The sequence below is a fragment of the Gossypium hirsutum genome, chromosome D11 (genome assembly GCF_007990345.1).
Source record: "Gossypium hirsutum isolate 1008001.06 chromosome D11, Gossypium_hirsutum_v2.1, whole genome shotgun sequence".
Taxonomy (NCBI): Eukaryota; Viridiplantae; Streptophyta; class Magnoliopsida; order Malvales; family Malvaceae; genus Gossypium; species Gossypium hirsutum.
In genome coordinates, this window is record NC_053447.1 from 68,438,981 (window position 1) to 68,457,912 (window position 18,932).

At 35.7% G+C, this 18,932-nt stretch overlaps 1 protein-coding gene across 1 annotated transcript; it reads left to right on the forward strand.

Annotated features, from left to right (window-relative positions):
• The first annotated feature begins 10,396 nt into the window (after window positions 1–10,396).
• LOC107954954 (disease resistance protein RUN1) lies at window positions 10,397–15,516 on the forward strand. The gene is made up of 6 exons (XM_041105015.1): window positions 10,397–10,903; window positions 11,179–12,280; window positions 12,379–12,419; window positions 13,078–13,318; window positions 13,463–14,551; window positions 14,642–15,516. Exons 1-6 carry the CDS (start codon window positions 10,416–10,418, stop codon window positions 15,221–15,223), a joined length of 3,543 nt encoding a protein of 1,180 aa, XP_040960949.1. The 5' UTR covers window positions 10,397–10,415; the 3' UTR covers window positions 15,224–15,516.
• The last annotated feature ends 3,416 nt before the right edge of the window (window positions 15,517–18,932 follow it).

Below are 18,932 nucleotides of genomic sequence, written 5' to 3' on the forward strand. Positions count from 1 at the left end.
AATCTCTTCTAATAAAGTATCATTTAAATTTCATGGCTTGAAGTAGAAATAATATTATTCCAACTCCTCAGTTTATATTTTTTTATAAAATATTTATGTTTAGACATTTATTTTTAATATTTATTCAAATATGAATATAAAGTATGCACTAATATTCCATTAGAAAATCTTTTGTGCGTAAGACACTTATTCATATTTTTTTCTTTTAAAAAATTCAATAGATTCATTTATCTCTCCTCGCTGGACCTCCAGCTGGTTTCGCCATTATAATCTGCAGACATTGAATCCACGGCATTACTGAGCTTAGTGGAAGAAAATGTTGGGAAAATGAAATACAGATGCGATCCTAAGCAACAAATACAGCTTTGCATGAGAACCTAATCCCATCACATTGCTTATATATATTGGCATATTGTATATGTATGTCATGTTTACATTACTTATATATTATAATATATTTTATATAGTTTGCAATTGTCATAGTTATTCAATCTATTCGTTTTATTGTTTATGTTTGAGGCTTGTGACTATTCTCTTAATAATATTTGAATCCGCGTTCATTTTTTAAAAATATAATGTGACTTACCACTACACTCAACATTTATATTCATCTTCTATTTTACATAATTTCTCATATTCATTTAATATGTATATTTACATTGTTTTTTTTCTTCGAAGGACTATAAATTTAAATAAAATTTGACATGGTAATAATTCATTTTACGTGAGAGTTTAACATATTTGTTATTTGTGTCATGTATATATAATCTTGATGGCAGCAGAACTATGTGTTTTAATTATTTTATATTATTTTATTATGTAGGTCTTAAAATATTGAGATAAATCTCAAAATTATACATTAACTTTGATTCAATGTCAATTTAATAAATGAGCTTTGATTTAGTGTAATTATACATGTGGAACTTTGATTTTGATTCAAATGGATACATGAAACTTTGATTGTGGTTAAATCATATACATTTAAAGAAATAAAATACATCAATTTATATTTATATTGGATAAATATAATTGTATGTGTATGCAATATATTAACATAAAATGATACTATATTAATAATTTGTGAGAATTGGATACAAATCAAATTTTCATGTATAAAATTGCACATTAGACCAAAGTTCATATATAGTTTTGAGATTTATCCCCAAATTATTTCATATATTTATATTAAAAAAATTCCTTTTATCCTCTTTCATAATAATTTAATTTTAAATCTAAATTTATTTACTTAAAATTATATTGTTACGCTAACATATATTAATATAATGGATTATGTGATGTGACAGGTTGTTACAAAGAAGGTTGCCATCATGGAGCACTTGGAGATCGTGTGTTGTGGGGTCTATTATGGTATTCATTTAGGAGGTACGGAGTTGTTATGCATAAATGAGCCTTATTGATTGCTCAAGAGAATGTTCACACTGAAAAGCGAGTTGCTAGACCATGGTGAGCAAGTAGCTAAGTAGAAGGGGAAGTGTTTCCCATATAAGCAAGTGGTCTATAGTAGGCTAGGAGGTAGATCGATTGAGGGCAATCCGGATGAGTGGGTAGATGTAGGACATTCTCTATTGTCTAAATGGAGTCTCCTAGATGTGCCATGTGTCAGGCCCGGGTGATAGGTATAAAAAAAGTTCATGTACAAGTATTAGTCTTGCTTTTGTCAGTAGTCTTGTTTTTGCAAGAATTTTTAGGGATAGATTTATCGTCTTCCCTTTCAGTTTAGTAAATACTTAGTTTTCTTATTGATTTTGCCCTCACTTTGGACTCTCATGATTGGTTTTCTTATCATGTTAGTTGCTAATAGTCACTTTAGATATGTCGTGTTTGAGTCGTGACAAAATCAGTTGTTAATATAATGTAATGTTCTATTCTTGGTATGTTGAAGTCTTTGTTTGTGTTGATAGGACTTGTCCATTATCAGTGACAGTGAGTGTTTGTTGTATCTTTATTTTTCTCCGAATTGTGTGGTCTCATTCATGAAATGAATGAATTAATTTTTCTTTCACTTTTCTTCATATGATATAAATCGTATAATATATAAAATAAATGAAAAATAATAAATGATAAACTTAAAAATTGGTCGAGTTGAGTTGAGTTGAGCTTGAGCTTTGATTATTAAAGTCTAAATCCAACTCATATTTTCAACGAGCCTAATTTACCCAAACCCAATTTAAGCCTAATTATTTTTGTTCAAATCCTTTTAAATTTTGAAAGAGCTTTTGGACTTGAACGATTTACTCTTGAACAAATCTAATATTTTTAAATATTTTATACAACATTATTCGAGTCATATTTTGAATAAAATCTTTTGTAATAGCATGGCTTGCTATTATGGATGGTGGAACCAGGGTTTGCTGAATTTACTACCTCCACACCATATCCATAGAAACTAATAGCATTCCATTATCCACTGCTTATAAAGTAATACCGATATAATAAAATTTATGCTAAAATTAATTTAATGTTTTTTAAATCAGATTTGTAGTCGAATTGGATAAGTTATTAGTTTGTTGGTCCAATGGTTAAAAATTATTAAAATTAAAAAAAAAAGTTAAAATAGAGTTTCGGTTCATTTAGTTTTTAACAGGTTGAATTGGTTCGTATCAATTTTTAATCTAATCAATTTAAAATTTCTCTTCGAACCAATACTTTGTCGGTTCCTAATCTAATCGACCGATCAATCCAATTCAAACAAGACTGAATCAATAGATAAAAGATGAGAATAATTCTTAACAACAACCTGCAAATTATGAGATTAATTATATCTCAAATTGATCCAACATAAAACAGATAAAAGGAAAAGGTTTCAACAACTCTTCCAATACATATTATGTATTAATGATCCCACACCATGTTAATGAGCTGCGTACTGCACCTTCCTCGATGGGCAAGCATATTTCCCACACGGGATTCCCACTGGCACTACCACAGCCAACCTGCACCGTCGGCAACATATAGGAATCACAGCTTCTTTACTGCAACAACATGGAAAAATAAATTAAACTTGATAGAAACAATTTAAGATCAAAATTAAACACCAATATATACACACATAGAAGATAAAGAGAAACTTAGAGCTAACATATATATATATATATACGCATACATACATTCGGTATTTCCAGCGTTTTGGCCAGTTCTTCTCTTCTACTTCTTGCATGTAAAAGTAAAATTCCCATGCCGATCACCGGTCCCTGTACAACAAAACTTTAAAAGCAATGAACTACATAAATATACGTTAGTTTTTTGATTGGAAATGAGACCCTTTCATTTCTCTTTTTACACACTCGCATTGAACAACAATGGAGGGGAAATAGAGTAAGAATTAGTTCATTGATCCTTGTTTTAGCTTATTTTAAGATGGATGATTGAAATTTGATTATGATAAGAATATAAAAACAAAATTGAGGTTTTCTTTTATGTTTTTTTTATTGCTTTTTAAGTATTGTTTTCAACAGCCCATATATAAGTTGAAAGTAATCAACTTTAAAAGGTCCCAAAACCTTGATCAATACCCCAGACTTTAAAATTGTAGATGTCCATCCATCATTCGCAGTGCTTAAGAGGCTTAAACTTTTGAATTTCAAAAACTGCAAAAGAATTTAGGAGTCTTCCAACCAGAATTGAAGTGAAATCCCTTGAAACATTGATTCTTTCGTGATGCTCAAATCTTCAAAGGTTTCCACATATCGATGGGAAAATGAAATGTTTAAAAACTTTTAATCTTTCTGGTTATTATAGAGTTGAAAATTTACCAGAGAATTTGCAGCAAGCGAAGTTTTCAGAAGAGCTCGATTTAAGTGAAATAGCCTTAACAGAGCCACCATACTTCCCTTTTCAATCTAAAAATCTTAAATTTAGTGGGTTTGGCCTGCCCTACAGGCATTGACTGCCTTAGAGCCACTGACTGCTACAGATTGGCTGAGAACATCAATCCATTAACATTGCTAATTATTAAATACCTAAAATACAAATCGTCCAACTTTTTTAATTATTACTTATAATTAAAGTAGACTCCACTTTGCCAACTCTCACCTTCTTGGAAACAACATCCATAGCTCATCTTTGACCCCTATGCTCATATTGTTGATAAGTCAAATTAAAAAGGGGTTGAAAAGTCAAAAATGGGAGGTGCAAGTGGCACCGAAAGAAAAAAAAAAGTGATAGGCAAGTTGTTTAAAGTTGAATGGGATAATTGCAATTTTGGTCCCTAATTTTTTAGGCCATTTGCAAGTTAGTCCATGAACCTCAACTATAAATAGGCCTAACCATTTCTCATTTCAATCATCCTAACCAATCTTTCTCTCTTAGTTTTCTCTCTTCTCCCATTTGAGAATTCTTAAAGAATTCTATTTGTTTGTAATATTTTGGAGATAGTAAAGTTATCATCTGGTGTTAGTGCCCGAGGACGTAGGTATAATTTACCGAACCTCGTTAAAACTCTTGTGTTCTTTCTTGTCCTATTTTTCTTTCAATATTTGAGGGTATAATAGTAGTATTTAATTGTGCTATTAAATTACTATAGAAGGGATATTCTGTCTAAGGAAAGACTTGGTATTTAAGAGATCCATGTGATCCACCTCTCTTTCCTGGGAATTGAACTTTGTGTGATTTTTTAGTACAATAATTTACACGCTTCCGACCCTATTGGAACAACAAGTGGTATCAAGAGCCGAAGGTTAATCGTAGTATGCTCTGTGGTTGCAGTTTAAACTGATCTTCCACATCAGAAAAGATTTCCTTAGGTATATTGAAAGATTATGGAGAAAACGGTCGGTGTAGGAGCTTCAACATCGTCCATGTGGACAAGACCGACAATTGCAAATGCAAGACTGGCTGTGGAGATCTTTGATGGCACAGGCCATTTTGGTATGTGGCAAAGTGAGGTTCTAGATGCCCTTTTTCAGCAGGGTCTAGACATTGCCATTGATGAAGAGAAACCAGATGATGTACAGGAGAAAGATTGGAAGGCGATCAATCGGTTGGCATGTGGCACAATTCGATCAAGCCTTTCTCGAGAGCAGAGGTATGCTTTTTCAAAGGAGACTTCTGCAAATAAGTTGTGGGTGGCACTTGAAGAAATTTTTTTAAAGAAAAACAGTCAAAATAAGCTCCACTTGAAGAAAAGACTGTTTCGCTTCACATACGTCCCAAGTACCACAATGAATGATCACATCACCAAATTTAATCAGTTAGTCACTGATTTGCTGAATATGGATGAGACATTCAAAGATGAAGATTTGGCTTTGATGCTGTTGGGGTCACTTCCTGAGGAGTTTGAGTTCCTAGAAACTACTCTACTTCATGGCAGGAGTGATATATCTATGAGGGAAGTCTGTGCGGCCTTATACAGTTATGAACAGAGAAAGAAGGACAAACAGAAAAACTCAATCAGAGATACAGAAGCTTTAGTAGTCCGAGGTCGTTCATACACTCGGAAGAAAACTCAAAAGGGGAGATCAAAGTCAAAGTCCAGACTCGGGAAAGATGAATGTGCTTTTTGTCATGAGAAAGGCCACTGGAAGAAAAATTGTCCAAAGCTGAAGAATAAGGGAAAAGCTGCTGTAGATGCTTGTGTTGCTAAGCATGATACTAGTGACTCTGAACTATCACTGGTTGCATCATCATCGTCGTTCCATTCAGATGAGTGGATATTGGATTCGGGTTGTACCTATCATATGTCCCCTAACCGGGAGTGGTTCTCTGATTTAGTAGAACTAAATGGAGGAGTTGTTTATATGGGCAATGACAATGCCTGTAAAACTGTTGGGATAGGTTCAATCCAATTAAAGAATCAAGATGGATCAACCAGAGTTCTGACTGATGTTCGGTACCTGCCCAGTTTGAAGAAAAATCTCATCTCATTGGGAGTCTTGGAATCCAATGGTTCAGTTGTTACTATGAGAGATGGGATTTTGAAAGTGACATCTGGCGCACTTGTGATATTGAAGGGCATCAGGAAAAATAACTTGTATTACTACCAAGGTAGTACAGTTATTAGAGCAGTCGCTACAGCTTCCGGTAGCAAAGAATTGGACTCAATGCAGTTGTGGCATATGAAGTTGGGACATGCCAGCGAAAAATCCTTGCAAATTCTGGCAAAGCAAGGATTGTTGAAAGGTGCAAAGGCTTACAAATTAAAATTTTGTGAGCATTGTGTTCTGGGAAAGCAAAAGAGAGTGAAATTCGGTACTGCTATCCATAATACAAAAGGTATTTTGGAATATGTTCACTCAGATGTGTGGGGGCCTTCCAAGACACCTTCATTGGGAGGAAAACACTACTTTGTTACTTTTGTTGATGACTTTTCCAGAAGAGTTTGGGTGTATACCATGAGAACTAAGGATGAAGTGCTTAGAGTTTTTCTTAAATGGAAAACTATGATCGAAAACCAGACTGGCAAGAAAATCAAGCGGCTTAGGACGGACAATGGAGGGGAATATAAAAGTGATCCATTATTCGATGTGTGCCAAGAGTATGGTATTGTTCGACACTTCACAGTTAGGGATACACCACAGCAGAATGGATTGGCAGAGCGTATGAATCGAACATTGCTTGAGAAAGTTCGATGTATGTTGTCCAATGCTGGGTTGGGCAAGCAATTTTGGGCTGAGGCTGTGACATACGCTGGCCATCTTATTAATTGTTTGCCATCATCTGCATTAGAAAGAAAAACTCCTATGGAGGTATGGTCTGGAAAACTGGCTACAGATTATGATTCCTTACATGTGTTTGGAACCACTGCATATTACTATGTGAAGGAGTCAAAGTTAGATCCGAGGGCAAAGAAAGCTCTCTTTATGGGAATCATTTCTGGAGTGAAGGGATTTCGTCTTTGGTGTTTAAGCACAAAGAAAATGATCTGTAGCAGAGATGTTACCTTTGATGAATCTGCCACATTGAAAAAGGTAGCAGATAAAGATATTCAGACGAGCAATACTCCACAGCAGGTGGAGTGTACTCCAAAACAGGTGGAGTTTGAGCAGATGGGGATTTGCCCAGTTAATAAGTCTAATTCTCCAGCCACAATGGAGGAATTAGAGGTTGAAGAGGTTCTGACCCAAGAACCACTAAGTACACCAGAACCAGTTGCAGTTGCAAGGCCACGGAGAGAAATTCGTAAACCTGCTCGATTTACTGATATGGTGGCCTACGCCCTTCCCGTTGTTGATGATATTCCTATCACTTATCAAGAAGCAATGCAAAGCTTAGAAAGTGATAAATGGAAAAGCGCCATGGATGAAGAAATGCAGTCTCTCCGGAAGAACAATACTTGGGAGTTGCCGCAATTACCGAAAGGTAAAAGGGCAATCGGATGCAAGTGGGTATTCGCAAAGAAAGATGGATCTCCTAGCAAGAAGGATATTCGCTACAAGGCAAGATTGGTAGCTAAAGGCTACGCTCAGAAGGAGGGAATTGACTACAATGATGTATTTTCCCCTGTTGTGAAGCATTCCTCCATTAGAATTTTGTTGGCCTTGGTAGCACAGTTGAATTTGGAGCTAGCTCAACTTGATGTTAAGACGGCTTTCTTGCATGGTGAGTTAGAAGAGGAGATCTATATGACTCAGCCCGAAGGATACACAGATGCTGGTGGTAGAAATTGGGTTTGTAAGCTTAACAAATCGCTATATGGATTGAAGCAATCCCCGAGGCAGTGGTACAAGCGATTTGATAGCTTTATGAGAAGGCAGAAGTACACAAGAAGCAAATATGACAATTGTGTATATTTGCAGAAGCTGCATGACGGATCTTTCATTTATCTACTCTTGTATGTTGATGATATGTTAATCGCTTCAAAGAGCCAAAATGAGATAGATAAGCTGAAGGCTCAGTTGAATCAAGAGTTCGAGATGAAAGATCTAGGTGAGGCCAAGAGGATTCTCGGCATGGAGATAAGTAGAGATAGACTGAGAGGCAAGCTCTGTTTAAATCAGAAGCAATATCTGAAAAAGGTATTACAATGTTTTGGTGTAAATGAAAACACAAAACATGTAAGTACCCCACTTGCTTCTCATTTGAAACTTAGTGCTCAATTATCTCCGAAGACTGAAGATGAAAGAGAATATATGGCGAAAGTCCCATATGCTAATGCAGTTGGGAGTTTGATGTATGCGATGGTGTGTACGAGGCCTGACATTTCACAAGCTGTTGGAGTTGTGAGCAGGTATATGCATGATCCTGGAAAAGGACATTGGCAAGCTGTGAAATGGATTCTACGGTATCTTCGAAAAACTGTAGATGTTGGTTTAATTTTTGAACAGGATAAAGCACTTGGTCAGTTTGTAGTTGGATATGTTGATTCTGACTTTGCTGGTGATTTAGATAAACGTCGTTCAACTACGGGGTATCTGTTTACTCTTGCGAAAGCCCGAGTGAGTTGGAAGTCTACCTTACAGTCTACAGTAGCTGTGTCTACTACAGAGGCAGAATATATGGCAGTTACAGAAGCTGTTAAGGAGGCTATTTGGCTTAATGGATTATTGAAAGACTTGGGAGTTGTTCAAAGTCACATTAGTCTATATTGTGACAGTCAGAGTGCTATTCATTTAGCGAAAAATCAAGTCTATCATTCAAGAACCAAGCATATCGACGTAAGATATCACTTTGTGCGGGAAGTCTTTTAAAAAGGAAAAATTCTACTTCAGAAGATTCCGACAGCAGATAATCCCGCAGATATGATGACCAAGGTGGTAACAACAATCAAGTTTAATCATTGTTTGAACTTGATTAACATCCTGAGGATTTGAGCACCTTTAGGTGTATGGCGCTCGAGAGCGCATTTGGAGGCACTACAAAAGATAGCTTTATCGAATTTGGGGAGTTGAAGGAAGTGTGTGAAGATGTGATTATCCTAATCAAATCTTCAAGGTGGAGATTGTTGATAAGTCAAATTAAAAAGGGGTTGAAAAGTCAAAAATGGGAGGTGCAAGTGGCACAGAAAGAAAAAAAAGTGATAGGCAAGTTGTTTAAAGTTGAATGGGATAATTGCAATTTTGGTCCCTAATTTTTTAGGCCATTTGCAAGTTAGTCCATGAACCTCAACTATAAATAGGCCTAACCATTTCTCATTTCAATCATCCTAACCAATCTTTCTCTCTTAGTTTTCTCTCTTCTCCCATTTGAGAATTCTTAAGGAATTCTATTTGTTTGTAATATTTTGGAGATAGTAAAGTTATCATCTGGTGTTAGTGCCCGAGGACGTAGGTATAATTTACCGAACCTCGTTAAAACTCTTGTGTTCTTTCTTGTCCTATTTTTCTTTCAATATTTGAGGGTATAATAGTAGTATTTAATTGTGCTATTAAATTACTATAGAATGGATATTCTGTCTAAGGAAAGACTTGGTATTTAAGAGATCCATGTGATCCACCTCTCTTTCCTGGGAATTGAACTTTGTGTGATTTTTTAGTACAATAATTTACACGCTTCCGACCCTATTGGAACAACACATATACTTACGTTTTCTAGTTTCTTTGTGGATATTGGGCGATCTATTTTCTGATTTTGAGCACCAGATTGAGATATTCTTCTCCTTTCATACATCCTCATGTTGTCTTTACCATCAACTTCTTCCTCCATTTCTACAAAGAAATAAGATGTTTTCTTGAGTTTTAGAGGTGAAGATACTCGCAACAACTTCACGGATCATCTTTATGATGCTATAACTAATAGAAAAGTCAACAAAATTAATTATATGTCTAACTAATAACATTATAAAAATATATGATTAAATTAGGTTAGAAATTAAATCTTAAATTTAGGCATAATAAAAAAACTAAAATTGAAATTCTAACGTTTTCTTATAATGTAAAAGAAAAAAAAATCCTATACATTAAATTAATAAATTGTTTTCATACATAAAATTTTATGATAGTGAGTAAATATAAGTTAATTTAATTAGTCTGCACCTAATGAACATTTTAAATGCTGCAAATAGAACTTAATCATATAAAAGGCAAAATGTGAGGGACCGAAATTAAAATAACGCATTGTCCTCCCTGGACAGGTGTCTCCAAATACTCCTTTAATATATAGTTATATAGACAATTATATGATTATGTAAATGAAAGTAAAACACAAACCGTCCAACACTTTACTTATTACTTAGAATTATTGTAGGCTCCATTTTGTCAACACCCACCTTCTTGGATTCTTCCTGGAAAGAACATGCATCACCCAATGTCCACACCTACTCGTATTCATTTCGAAAATGAAAAGGTTATAGAGAAATTGCTTAGAAACGTCCTTTATTCTTCCCTGGAATTTTCACCTGTTTTTCTCAATCTTCACTCTCATATACTTATTGTTTCTAGTTTCTTTCTGGCGTGTTGAGCGATCAATTTTCTGATTTTGAACACTAAATCCACATATATATTTTCTTCTCAAACATCGTCATGTTGTCATTACCTTCAACTTCCTCATACATTTCTACAAAGAAATATGATGTTTTCTTGAGTTTTAGAGGTGAAGATACTCGCAAAAACTTCACCGATCATCTCTATGCTGCTCTAAAGAGGAGTGGGATCGTCACTTTCAGAGATGATCCAAAGCTGGAGGCCGGCGAAGAGATCGCGCCAGAACTCTTTAAAGCAATTCAGCAATCATGGTGCTCGGTAATCGTTTTTTCACAAACTTATGCCTTTTCAAGTTGGTGCTTGGAGGAGCTTGCTGAGATTGTTAAACAACATAACAACGACGGCCATAAAGTGTTTCCAATTTTTTACGATGTTGATCCATCTGATTTAAGAAAACAAAAAGGGAAAGTGGAAGAAGCATTTACCGGACATGAAGAGAGATACAAAGAAGAAAGTGAGAAGATCCAAAGGTGGCGAAATGCTTTAATTCAAGTGGCTGCAGTCAAGGGATGGCATTTAAATAACAGGTAATTCTTTCTTTTCTTCTCTATTTTCTAGTTTTTTGGATATATGTATATATATGTATGTATGTATAACTTTTTTCTTTTTTTCTAATCCGATGTGTTTAATTGAAAAGTGTTTCAATAAAAGAGAAAATTTTGTCTTCTGGCTCGGCAACAGGTCTTGCTTTCTTATTCTTGGTTCTTGTTTTCTTCCAAACTATTTTATGTTTCATGATTCATTGAAAAAGAAAGTGCATTCGAAACATATCACTCAAAATATTAAAATTTCTTTTTTTTAGGCATGAATCTGAATTTATTGGAGACATTGTTAAGAAGATATCAGCAAAACTATGTCAGACATATCCAGTTACTCTTAGCGACTTGGTTGGTATTAGTGAACGCTTGGAGGATTTGTATTTGAAAATAAACATTGGGGAAGATGATGTCCGCATTTTAGGAATTTGCGGAATGGGAGGCATCGGTAAAACGACACTCGCAAGAGTTGCTTACACTCAAATGTCACCTCATTTTGAAGGTAAAAGCTTTATTGCTGATATTCGAGAAGTTTCAGACAAATGCGGACTAGTTTCTTTACAGAAACAACTTCTTTCACAGATCTTTCATGGTGAATGCTTCAACTTTTTCGATGTTCATGAAGGGAGTGACATAATTAGCCATAGGTTGTCTCACAAAAAGGTTCTTGTTGTTCTTGATAATGTTGATAACATACAACACCTAAAATGCTTGGTTGGAAGGCATGATTGGTTCGGATTAGGGAGTAGAATCATTGTAACAACAAGAGACGAACATTTGCTTCGATGTTGCCAAGTTAATGACGTGTATATGCCCACAACACTGAATCCCAAAGATGCGCTTCAACTTTTCAGTCTGAAAGCTTTTCATAGTGATACAGTGCAGAAAGATGATTTCATTGAGCTTTCTGAACATGTTGTAAATTATGCTGGTGGACTCCCTTTAGCTCTTGAAGTTTTAGGTTCCTTTTTGTGCGGTAGAGATGCGACTCAATGGAGAAGTGCGATCGAAAGACTTAAAAGAGATTCTAATAAAGAAATTCATGATAAACTTCGAATCAGTTTTGACGGACTGGGAGAAAGGGAGAAGAATATATTTTTAGATATAGCATGCTTCTTCAAGGGGGAGAAGAAAGATTTTGTAATCAAAGTATTGCATGGTTGTGAGTTTTTTCCTGATATTGGAATTGATGTTCTCGTTAAAAAATCTCTCCTAAAAGTCGATGAACACAGCAAATATTTGAAGATGCATGACTTGTTGCAAGAAATGGGAAGAACAATTGTTAGAGAAAAATGTGTTGATGAACCTGGAAAACGTTGCAGATTGTGGGAGGAAAGGGACATCCATCATGTCCTAACAAAAAACACTGTAAGTTATTCAACAAAAGTTACATATTATTTCTTTTCTATCCTACATTATTCACCATTTATTTTATTTTCTTATTATCTGTTCTTGATCTTTTTTAGGCTACAGAAATGGTTGAAGGCATAATCATCAATAATAAAAGGTAAGAAGACACACATAAACATATATCTATGTGTACTGTAAATAATTATTATTTTTAAATATGAGAAAAAAAATATAGCAAAACTTTTGACATTCAATATTTCAATGTTTAATTATGAAATTTATCTAGCAATATATTTACTTTTTCAAAAGAATCAAAAGAGAAATGTATGTATTTTTGAAATATTAATGGTATATTTTTTTTGTGAAAATTAATAGTAAATATTTAATGTACTAAAAGTGTATATCAACGAATTAGATTATAACATGTCATCAAATTTTTTTAATGAAAATGGTTTCATTTTTAATTATGTGACATTGTTTGGTTCATTAACTTGTAAATTATGCATTGTTTGTGGACCGAATATAAATCAACATATTAATTCAATTTTTTAGGATTAGGCAATTTAACATCGGATGTAATTATTAGATATAAGTATCTCTTTAATATGGGTATATTAAAAAGAAATTTAAAATTTTTTTTCACATATTTAAAAGGTTCTTAAAGGATCATATCTTAATACCCATATACGAATGTGCATTAGATATAAGTATTGGATACGAGTACTTAAAAAATAATATTGATGCAACATTTCTTTTAGATATTGAATGTTTTAGTATATTCTGAAGCTCATTTTTGCTTTGCTCATTGATATTAGGGAATCGAACAAGATGCTCAATTTGAGTGCGGATACCTTCTTGAAGATGAAAAAACTGAGATTGCTCAAAGTGTTTTGCCTTTTAAATTGTGATGATCTCAAATATCTTTCTAATGAACTACGACTTTTAGATTGGAAAGGATACCCTTTAAGATACTTGCCTTCAAGCTTTCAACCGGACAACCTTGTCGCACTTCTTTTACGATGTAGTCACATTCAACAACTATGGAAGGGAAATAGAGTAAGAATTAACTCATCTTATCCTTGTGTTTTAGCTTATTTTAATATAAATTATTAAACTTTGATTAAGGTAAAACAAAAAAAAACAAAAATGAGCATTGTTATGCTTTCTCATTTGTTTCTAATTTATTGTGGTCTTCAACAGCCCTTGTCTAACTTGAAAATAGTGAACCTCGAAGGGTCCCAAAACCTGATCAAGACACCAGACTTCACAACAGCATCAAATCTTGAAGTTTTGATTTTGGCAGGTTGTACCAAATTAGTGGATGTTCATCCATCAATCGGGGTGCTTAAGAGCCTTAAACTTTTGAGTTTAAGAGACTGCAAAAGTCTTAGGACTCTTCCAACCAAAATTAGAATGGAATCTCTTGAAACATTAATTCTTTCGGGTTGCTCAAGTCTTGTAAGGTTTCTGGAGATTGGTGGAAAAATGGAACGTCTAAAAACTCTAGATCTTGCCGGTTGTTATAGAGTGGAAAATTTATCGGAGAATTTACAGCATGCAAAGCTTTTGGAAGAGCTCGACTTGAGTGAAACAGCCATAACAGAACCACCATCCTTCATTTTTCAATTTAAAAATCTTGAAGTTCTGTCTTTCAATGGGCGCAAGGGACCATCATATAAGTCACTACCAAATTTGCCTTCTCTGTTCAAGGTAATCCAAGGAAGGAGGACGAATCCCATGGCTCGGATGTTGCCTTTGTTGTCAGGTTTGAGTTCTTTAAGTGTGCTAAACCTAAGGGACTGCAATCTTTGTGAAGGAGATATTCCACCTGATATTTCTGGTCTATCCTATTTGGTAATACTTGATTTGAGTGGTAACAATTTCGTCAGCATACCTGCATCTCTTACTCGACTCTCAAAGCTTGAGTCTCTTGAATTGTCAAATTGCAACCTGTGCACTCTTGGTGAAGCAGATACTCCTAGTGATATTTCTGGTCTATCCTCTTTGAGTTATCTTTATCTTTGTGGTAACAATTTCATCACCATTCCTTTGGCTCTTACTCAACTTTCCCAGCTTCATTGTATTGTATTGTCAGATTGCAAGATGCTTAAATCGTTGCCTGAGCTACCAACAAGTATAGAAAGTGTGATAATTGATGATTGTTTTTCACTTGAAGTAAGTCCATCAAAAGTAAGCAATTTAGTGGTTGGTGATAACATTCATGCCATTAACTGCTTCAAATTTGCTGAGAAAATCAATGCAGTAGCACTGCTGAAAGAACATCTTAAGGTCTATTAATCTATTTTTTCTCTCTTACAAAATCTCATACTTGAGAATTTATGGTTTTAGTTACCAGACGACTTGTGTTTTATTTTGCAGGCACTTCCAAATTCTGGAAAATGGCTTGATAATGACTTCTTTGATATTTTGGTGCCCGGAAGTGAAATTCCAGAATGGTTTAGCCAACAAAAAAGTGACTCTTCAGTTAAGATACCCCTACCTATCAGCCTTCACGAAGATAGTGAATGGATTGGAGTTGCTTGTTGCTGCATTTTTGTCAATAAAGATGCTTCAAGGGCTATCAGATGGGATGGATCTATTTTTGGTGGAAATCATCGACCAATTGGTTGTAGAAACCGGTGGGTCGCTCCATTCTTTGACAGGCCCATAATGAAAGATCACCTTTTTATTCGTTATTTTCCGCGTAATGCAATAGATCCATTTGACTTGGAGGATAAATATCAACTACGCGATGAGCTTTATTTGCCTTTCAATAACGAATTAGGAGTAGATGACCCTCGTGTTAAGGTAAAGAAGTATGGTTTTAGAATAATGTACGAGGAAGATTTGGAAGAAATAAAAGAGTTGCAGTGCCATACCACTCCATCTTCTCCAAATTTTGAACACATCCACCAACACGTTGCTCTCAACCATGGATCAGTAGGTAGCAGTTCTTGTTGAAGCCATGGCCTGCATTGCAACAAAGAACCAACAGCAACAATTTGGTCAAAAGACCAACAGCAGCGAATTGTACAAGTTTAGCTGCTATACTGTTTTGTAGCAAAGAAATGGAGTTGGTTCAATTATAGAATTACTTTTTGAATATTTTGTTCCTATGGAACTTAGCCTAAATCTTTGTAATGAGTTAGCTAAGATAGTAGGAAGTTTGACTGATGTAATAGCTGGTATGCCAGCTTTCTTTTGTAAGCAAATTGCTATGTTTTAGTATGTATTAAGTAAGGGCAGTTAAATTAGTAGGTAACTGTCAAATTGTTTGTAACCTTCATATATTCAAAATTTGAATGAAAAATATATGACTTCAGTTACAATTCTTTGCTGAGTTTTTTTTTAGTTCTCTTTTTGCTTCCATTCGGTTTGCTTCTTTGTACTGCCATTTATCCAACAAATGGTATCGAGAGCTTTCAGTCTTTGAGGGCCTTGGTTGTACACTATCATTAAGCAAATTGTATTTGAAACAAAAGAAGAAGAGGTTGTTTTGCTTGCTGAAAAATGAGCTTTACACCACCTCCTCCACCTGTCTTTGATGGAGAAAATTACAACATCTAGGCAGTGAAAATGAGAACATATCTGCAGGCACATGACCTGTGGAATGTTGTTCTCAATGACACTGAGCCACCACCACTAAGAGCCAACCCAACCATAGCCCAAATCAGGCAGCACAATGAAGACTGTGCCAAGAAGTACAAGGCTATGTCGTGCCTTCAAAGTGGAGTCTCTGATGTTATTTTCATAAGAATAATGGCTTGTGACACTCCAAAACAGGCCTGGGATAAACTCAAGGAGGAGTTTCAGGGGTCTGACAAGACCAGGCAACAGTAGCTAATCAACATGAGAAGAGACTTTGAAAATCTCAAAATGAAGGACTCAGAAACCGTCAAGCAGTATGCTGACAGAATCATGGCTACTGTCAACAACATAAGGCTGCTTGGGGAAGAATTCAGTGACCAAAGAGTGGTTGAGAAGGTCATAACAACCTTGCCAGAGAAGTATGAGGCAAAAATTTCCTCCCTGGAAGATTCAAGGGACTTATCAACGATCCCTTTGACTGAGCTTATAAATGCTCTTTATGCTCAAGAGCAGAGAAGGGCAAATAGGCAAGAGGACCACTATGAAGGAGATTTTCAGGCTAGAGGCAGAGAAAGCTCAAGTGCAAACTTAAATGCCAAAGGCAAGAAGCCTTGGACTGAGAAGAAGAAGAAAGAACCTGTCAAAAGGAAGTTCCCACCTTGTGTCCATTGCAAGAAGACTACTCATCTTGAGAAATACTGCTGGTACAGACCAGACATTCAATGCAGAGCCTGCAAGCAATTTGGCCACATTGAAAAGGTCTGTAAGAGCAAGTCAAAAACACAACCACAATTTCAAAGCCAAGCTCAAGCTGCAGAAGAGGTTGAAGCACCAGAAGAGCATGTTTTTTCAGCATCATGCTTTGCAAGCTCGAGCAAGGTTAGCAAAATTTGGCTGATTGACAGTGGATGCACCCACCATATGGCTTCTGAGAAGAGTATATTCAAGGAGGTTGACACCACCTTCAAGTCCAAAGTCAGAATTGGCAATGGTGAGCTACTGGAGGCAAAAGGGAAAGGCAAGGCTTTGATAAGCACCAAGTCAGGTATTAAAACCATTTCAGAGGTTCTCTATGTACCTGATATTGACCAAAACTTGGTAAGTGTTGGCCAGTTATTGGAGAAAGGCTATTCTCTGATTTTTGAAGGCAAGAACTGTTTGATCAAAAATGCTGCTGGTGAAGTGTTAACCACAGTGGCTATGTAAGACAGGACTTTCATTATAAATGTGAATCAGCTTCAGGCTAAGGCATATGCATCTCAGTCTGATGAGACTGATTTGTGGCACAGGAGGATGGGGCATGTGAACTACAATTCACTGAACATGTTGCACAAAATGGATCTGGTCAGTGACATGTCCAAAATCGAGCAAAAGGATGCTGTATGTGAGGTCTGTCAGCTAGGCAAACAGACCAGATTACCCTTTCCAGTCAACAAGGCATGGAGAGCACAAGGGAAACTTCAGCTTGTTCATACAGACATCTGTGGACCAATGAAGACTACCTCCTTAAATGGCAGCAGGTACTTTGTACTCTTCATTGATGATTATTCAAGGTTCTGTTGGGTAAATTTTTTGAAGCATAAGTCAGATGTTTATGACTCTTTCTGCAAATTTAAAGCCTTGGTCGAAAACCAAGCAAATTGCAAACTGAAATGTTTGAGGTCTGACAATGGTTTTGAGTATGTATCTCAGAAGTTTCAAAAATTGTGTGATGATGCTGGAATTCAACATCAATTGACTACTGTGTACACACCACAGCAAAATGGTGTTTGTGAAAGGAAAAATAGAACGGTCCTTGATATGGCTAGGTGTTTGTTATTTGAGGCTAAAATGCCTAATGTTTTTTGGGCTGAAGTTGTGAATATAGCTGTTTATTTGTTGAATAGGCTACCAACTAATGCAGTCAAGGGTAAAACACCCTTTGAAGCATGGTTTGGACAGAAACCATCTGTCTCACAATTGAAAGTATTTGGCTGTTTATGTTTTGTGTTGGTACCTGAGGAGAAAAGAACCAAGTTGGACAGGAGGTCCATGCCAGGTGTGTTTGTTGGCTACAACAATGTAAAAAAAGGATACAGAGTCTTTGATCCACTGACCAAGAAGATTGTAGTGAGTAGATATGTGAAATTCAGTGAAACAAGTAGCTAGAAATGGGATGGAATTGAAGCAAATTTGCCTGAGGCAGATCAGAATGATGTTGATTTGCAGGAAGCTGAAAATGAAGCAATAACTGAAGATGACTATGATGATGAACCTGTTCGAGGCACCAGGACATTAGCAAACATTTATGAAAGATGTGCAGTAACTCTAGTAGAGCCTTCATGTTTTGAAGAAGCTGCAAAAGAAAGGTGCTGGCAAGAGGCTATGGAAACTGAATTAAGTATGATTCAGAAGAATGACACTTGGTGTCAAATGGGTCTTTAGGACTAAAAACAATGCTGATGGTACTTTGAACAGACACAAGGCCAGATTGGTTGTGAAAGGGTATAGTCAGTAGCAAGGGGTTGATTTTTCTGAAACCTTTGCACCTGTTGCAAGGTTGGATACTATCAGATTACTGCTTGCTTTGGCAGCTCAAAAGCACTGGAAGGTGCATCATTTGGATGTTAAGTCAGCCTTTTTAAATGGCTTTCTTAATGAAGAAATATTCATTGAGCAACCTGAAGGTTTTGATGTCCTTGGTGAAGAACAGAAGGTTTACAAGTTGAGAAAGGCCTTATATGGCCTAAAGCAGGCTCCAAGAGCTTGGTATGAGAGGATTGATGGCTACTTGGCAAGGCTTGGGTTCACAAAGAGTGTCAGTGAGCCTACACTCTATGTTAAGAAGGATCAAAAGGAAACTTTACTAATTGTTTCCTTGTATGTTGATGATCTGCTGGTCATTGGCTGCAAACATGAACTTATTGAAGACTTCAAGAAGCAGATGCAACATGTCTTTGAAATGACTGACCTTGGTCGAATGACTTATTTTCTTGGTATGGAAATCAAACAAGGAAGTGATGGTATTTTCATAAGTCAACAGACATTTACTTCCAAAGTGCTTGAAAAATTTTGCATGATGAAATGCAAATCAGTCACAACA

Excerpts from the sequence above, each read along its gene's own strand:
- LOC107954954 (XM_041105015.1), top strand. The coding sequence starts at position 10,416 with ATGTTGTCATTACCTTCAACTTCCTCATACATTTCTACAAAGAAATAT. Across the intron at positions 12,420-13,077 it reads ATAATCATCAATAATAAAAG|GGAATCGAACAAGATGCTCA; the intron begins GTAAGAAGACAC and ends CATTGATATTAG. Across the intron at positions 13,319-13,462 it reads AACTATGGAAGGGAAATAGA|CCCTTGTCTAACTTGAAAAT; the intron begins GTAAGAATTAAC and ends GGTCTTCAACAG.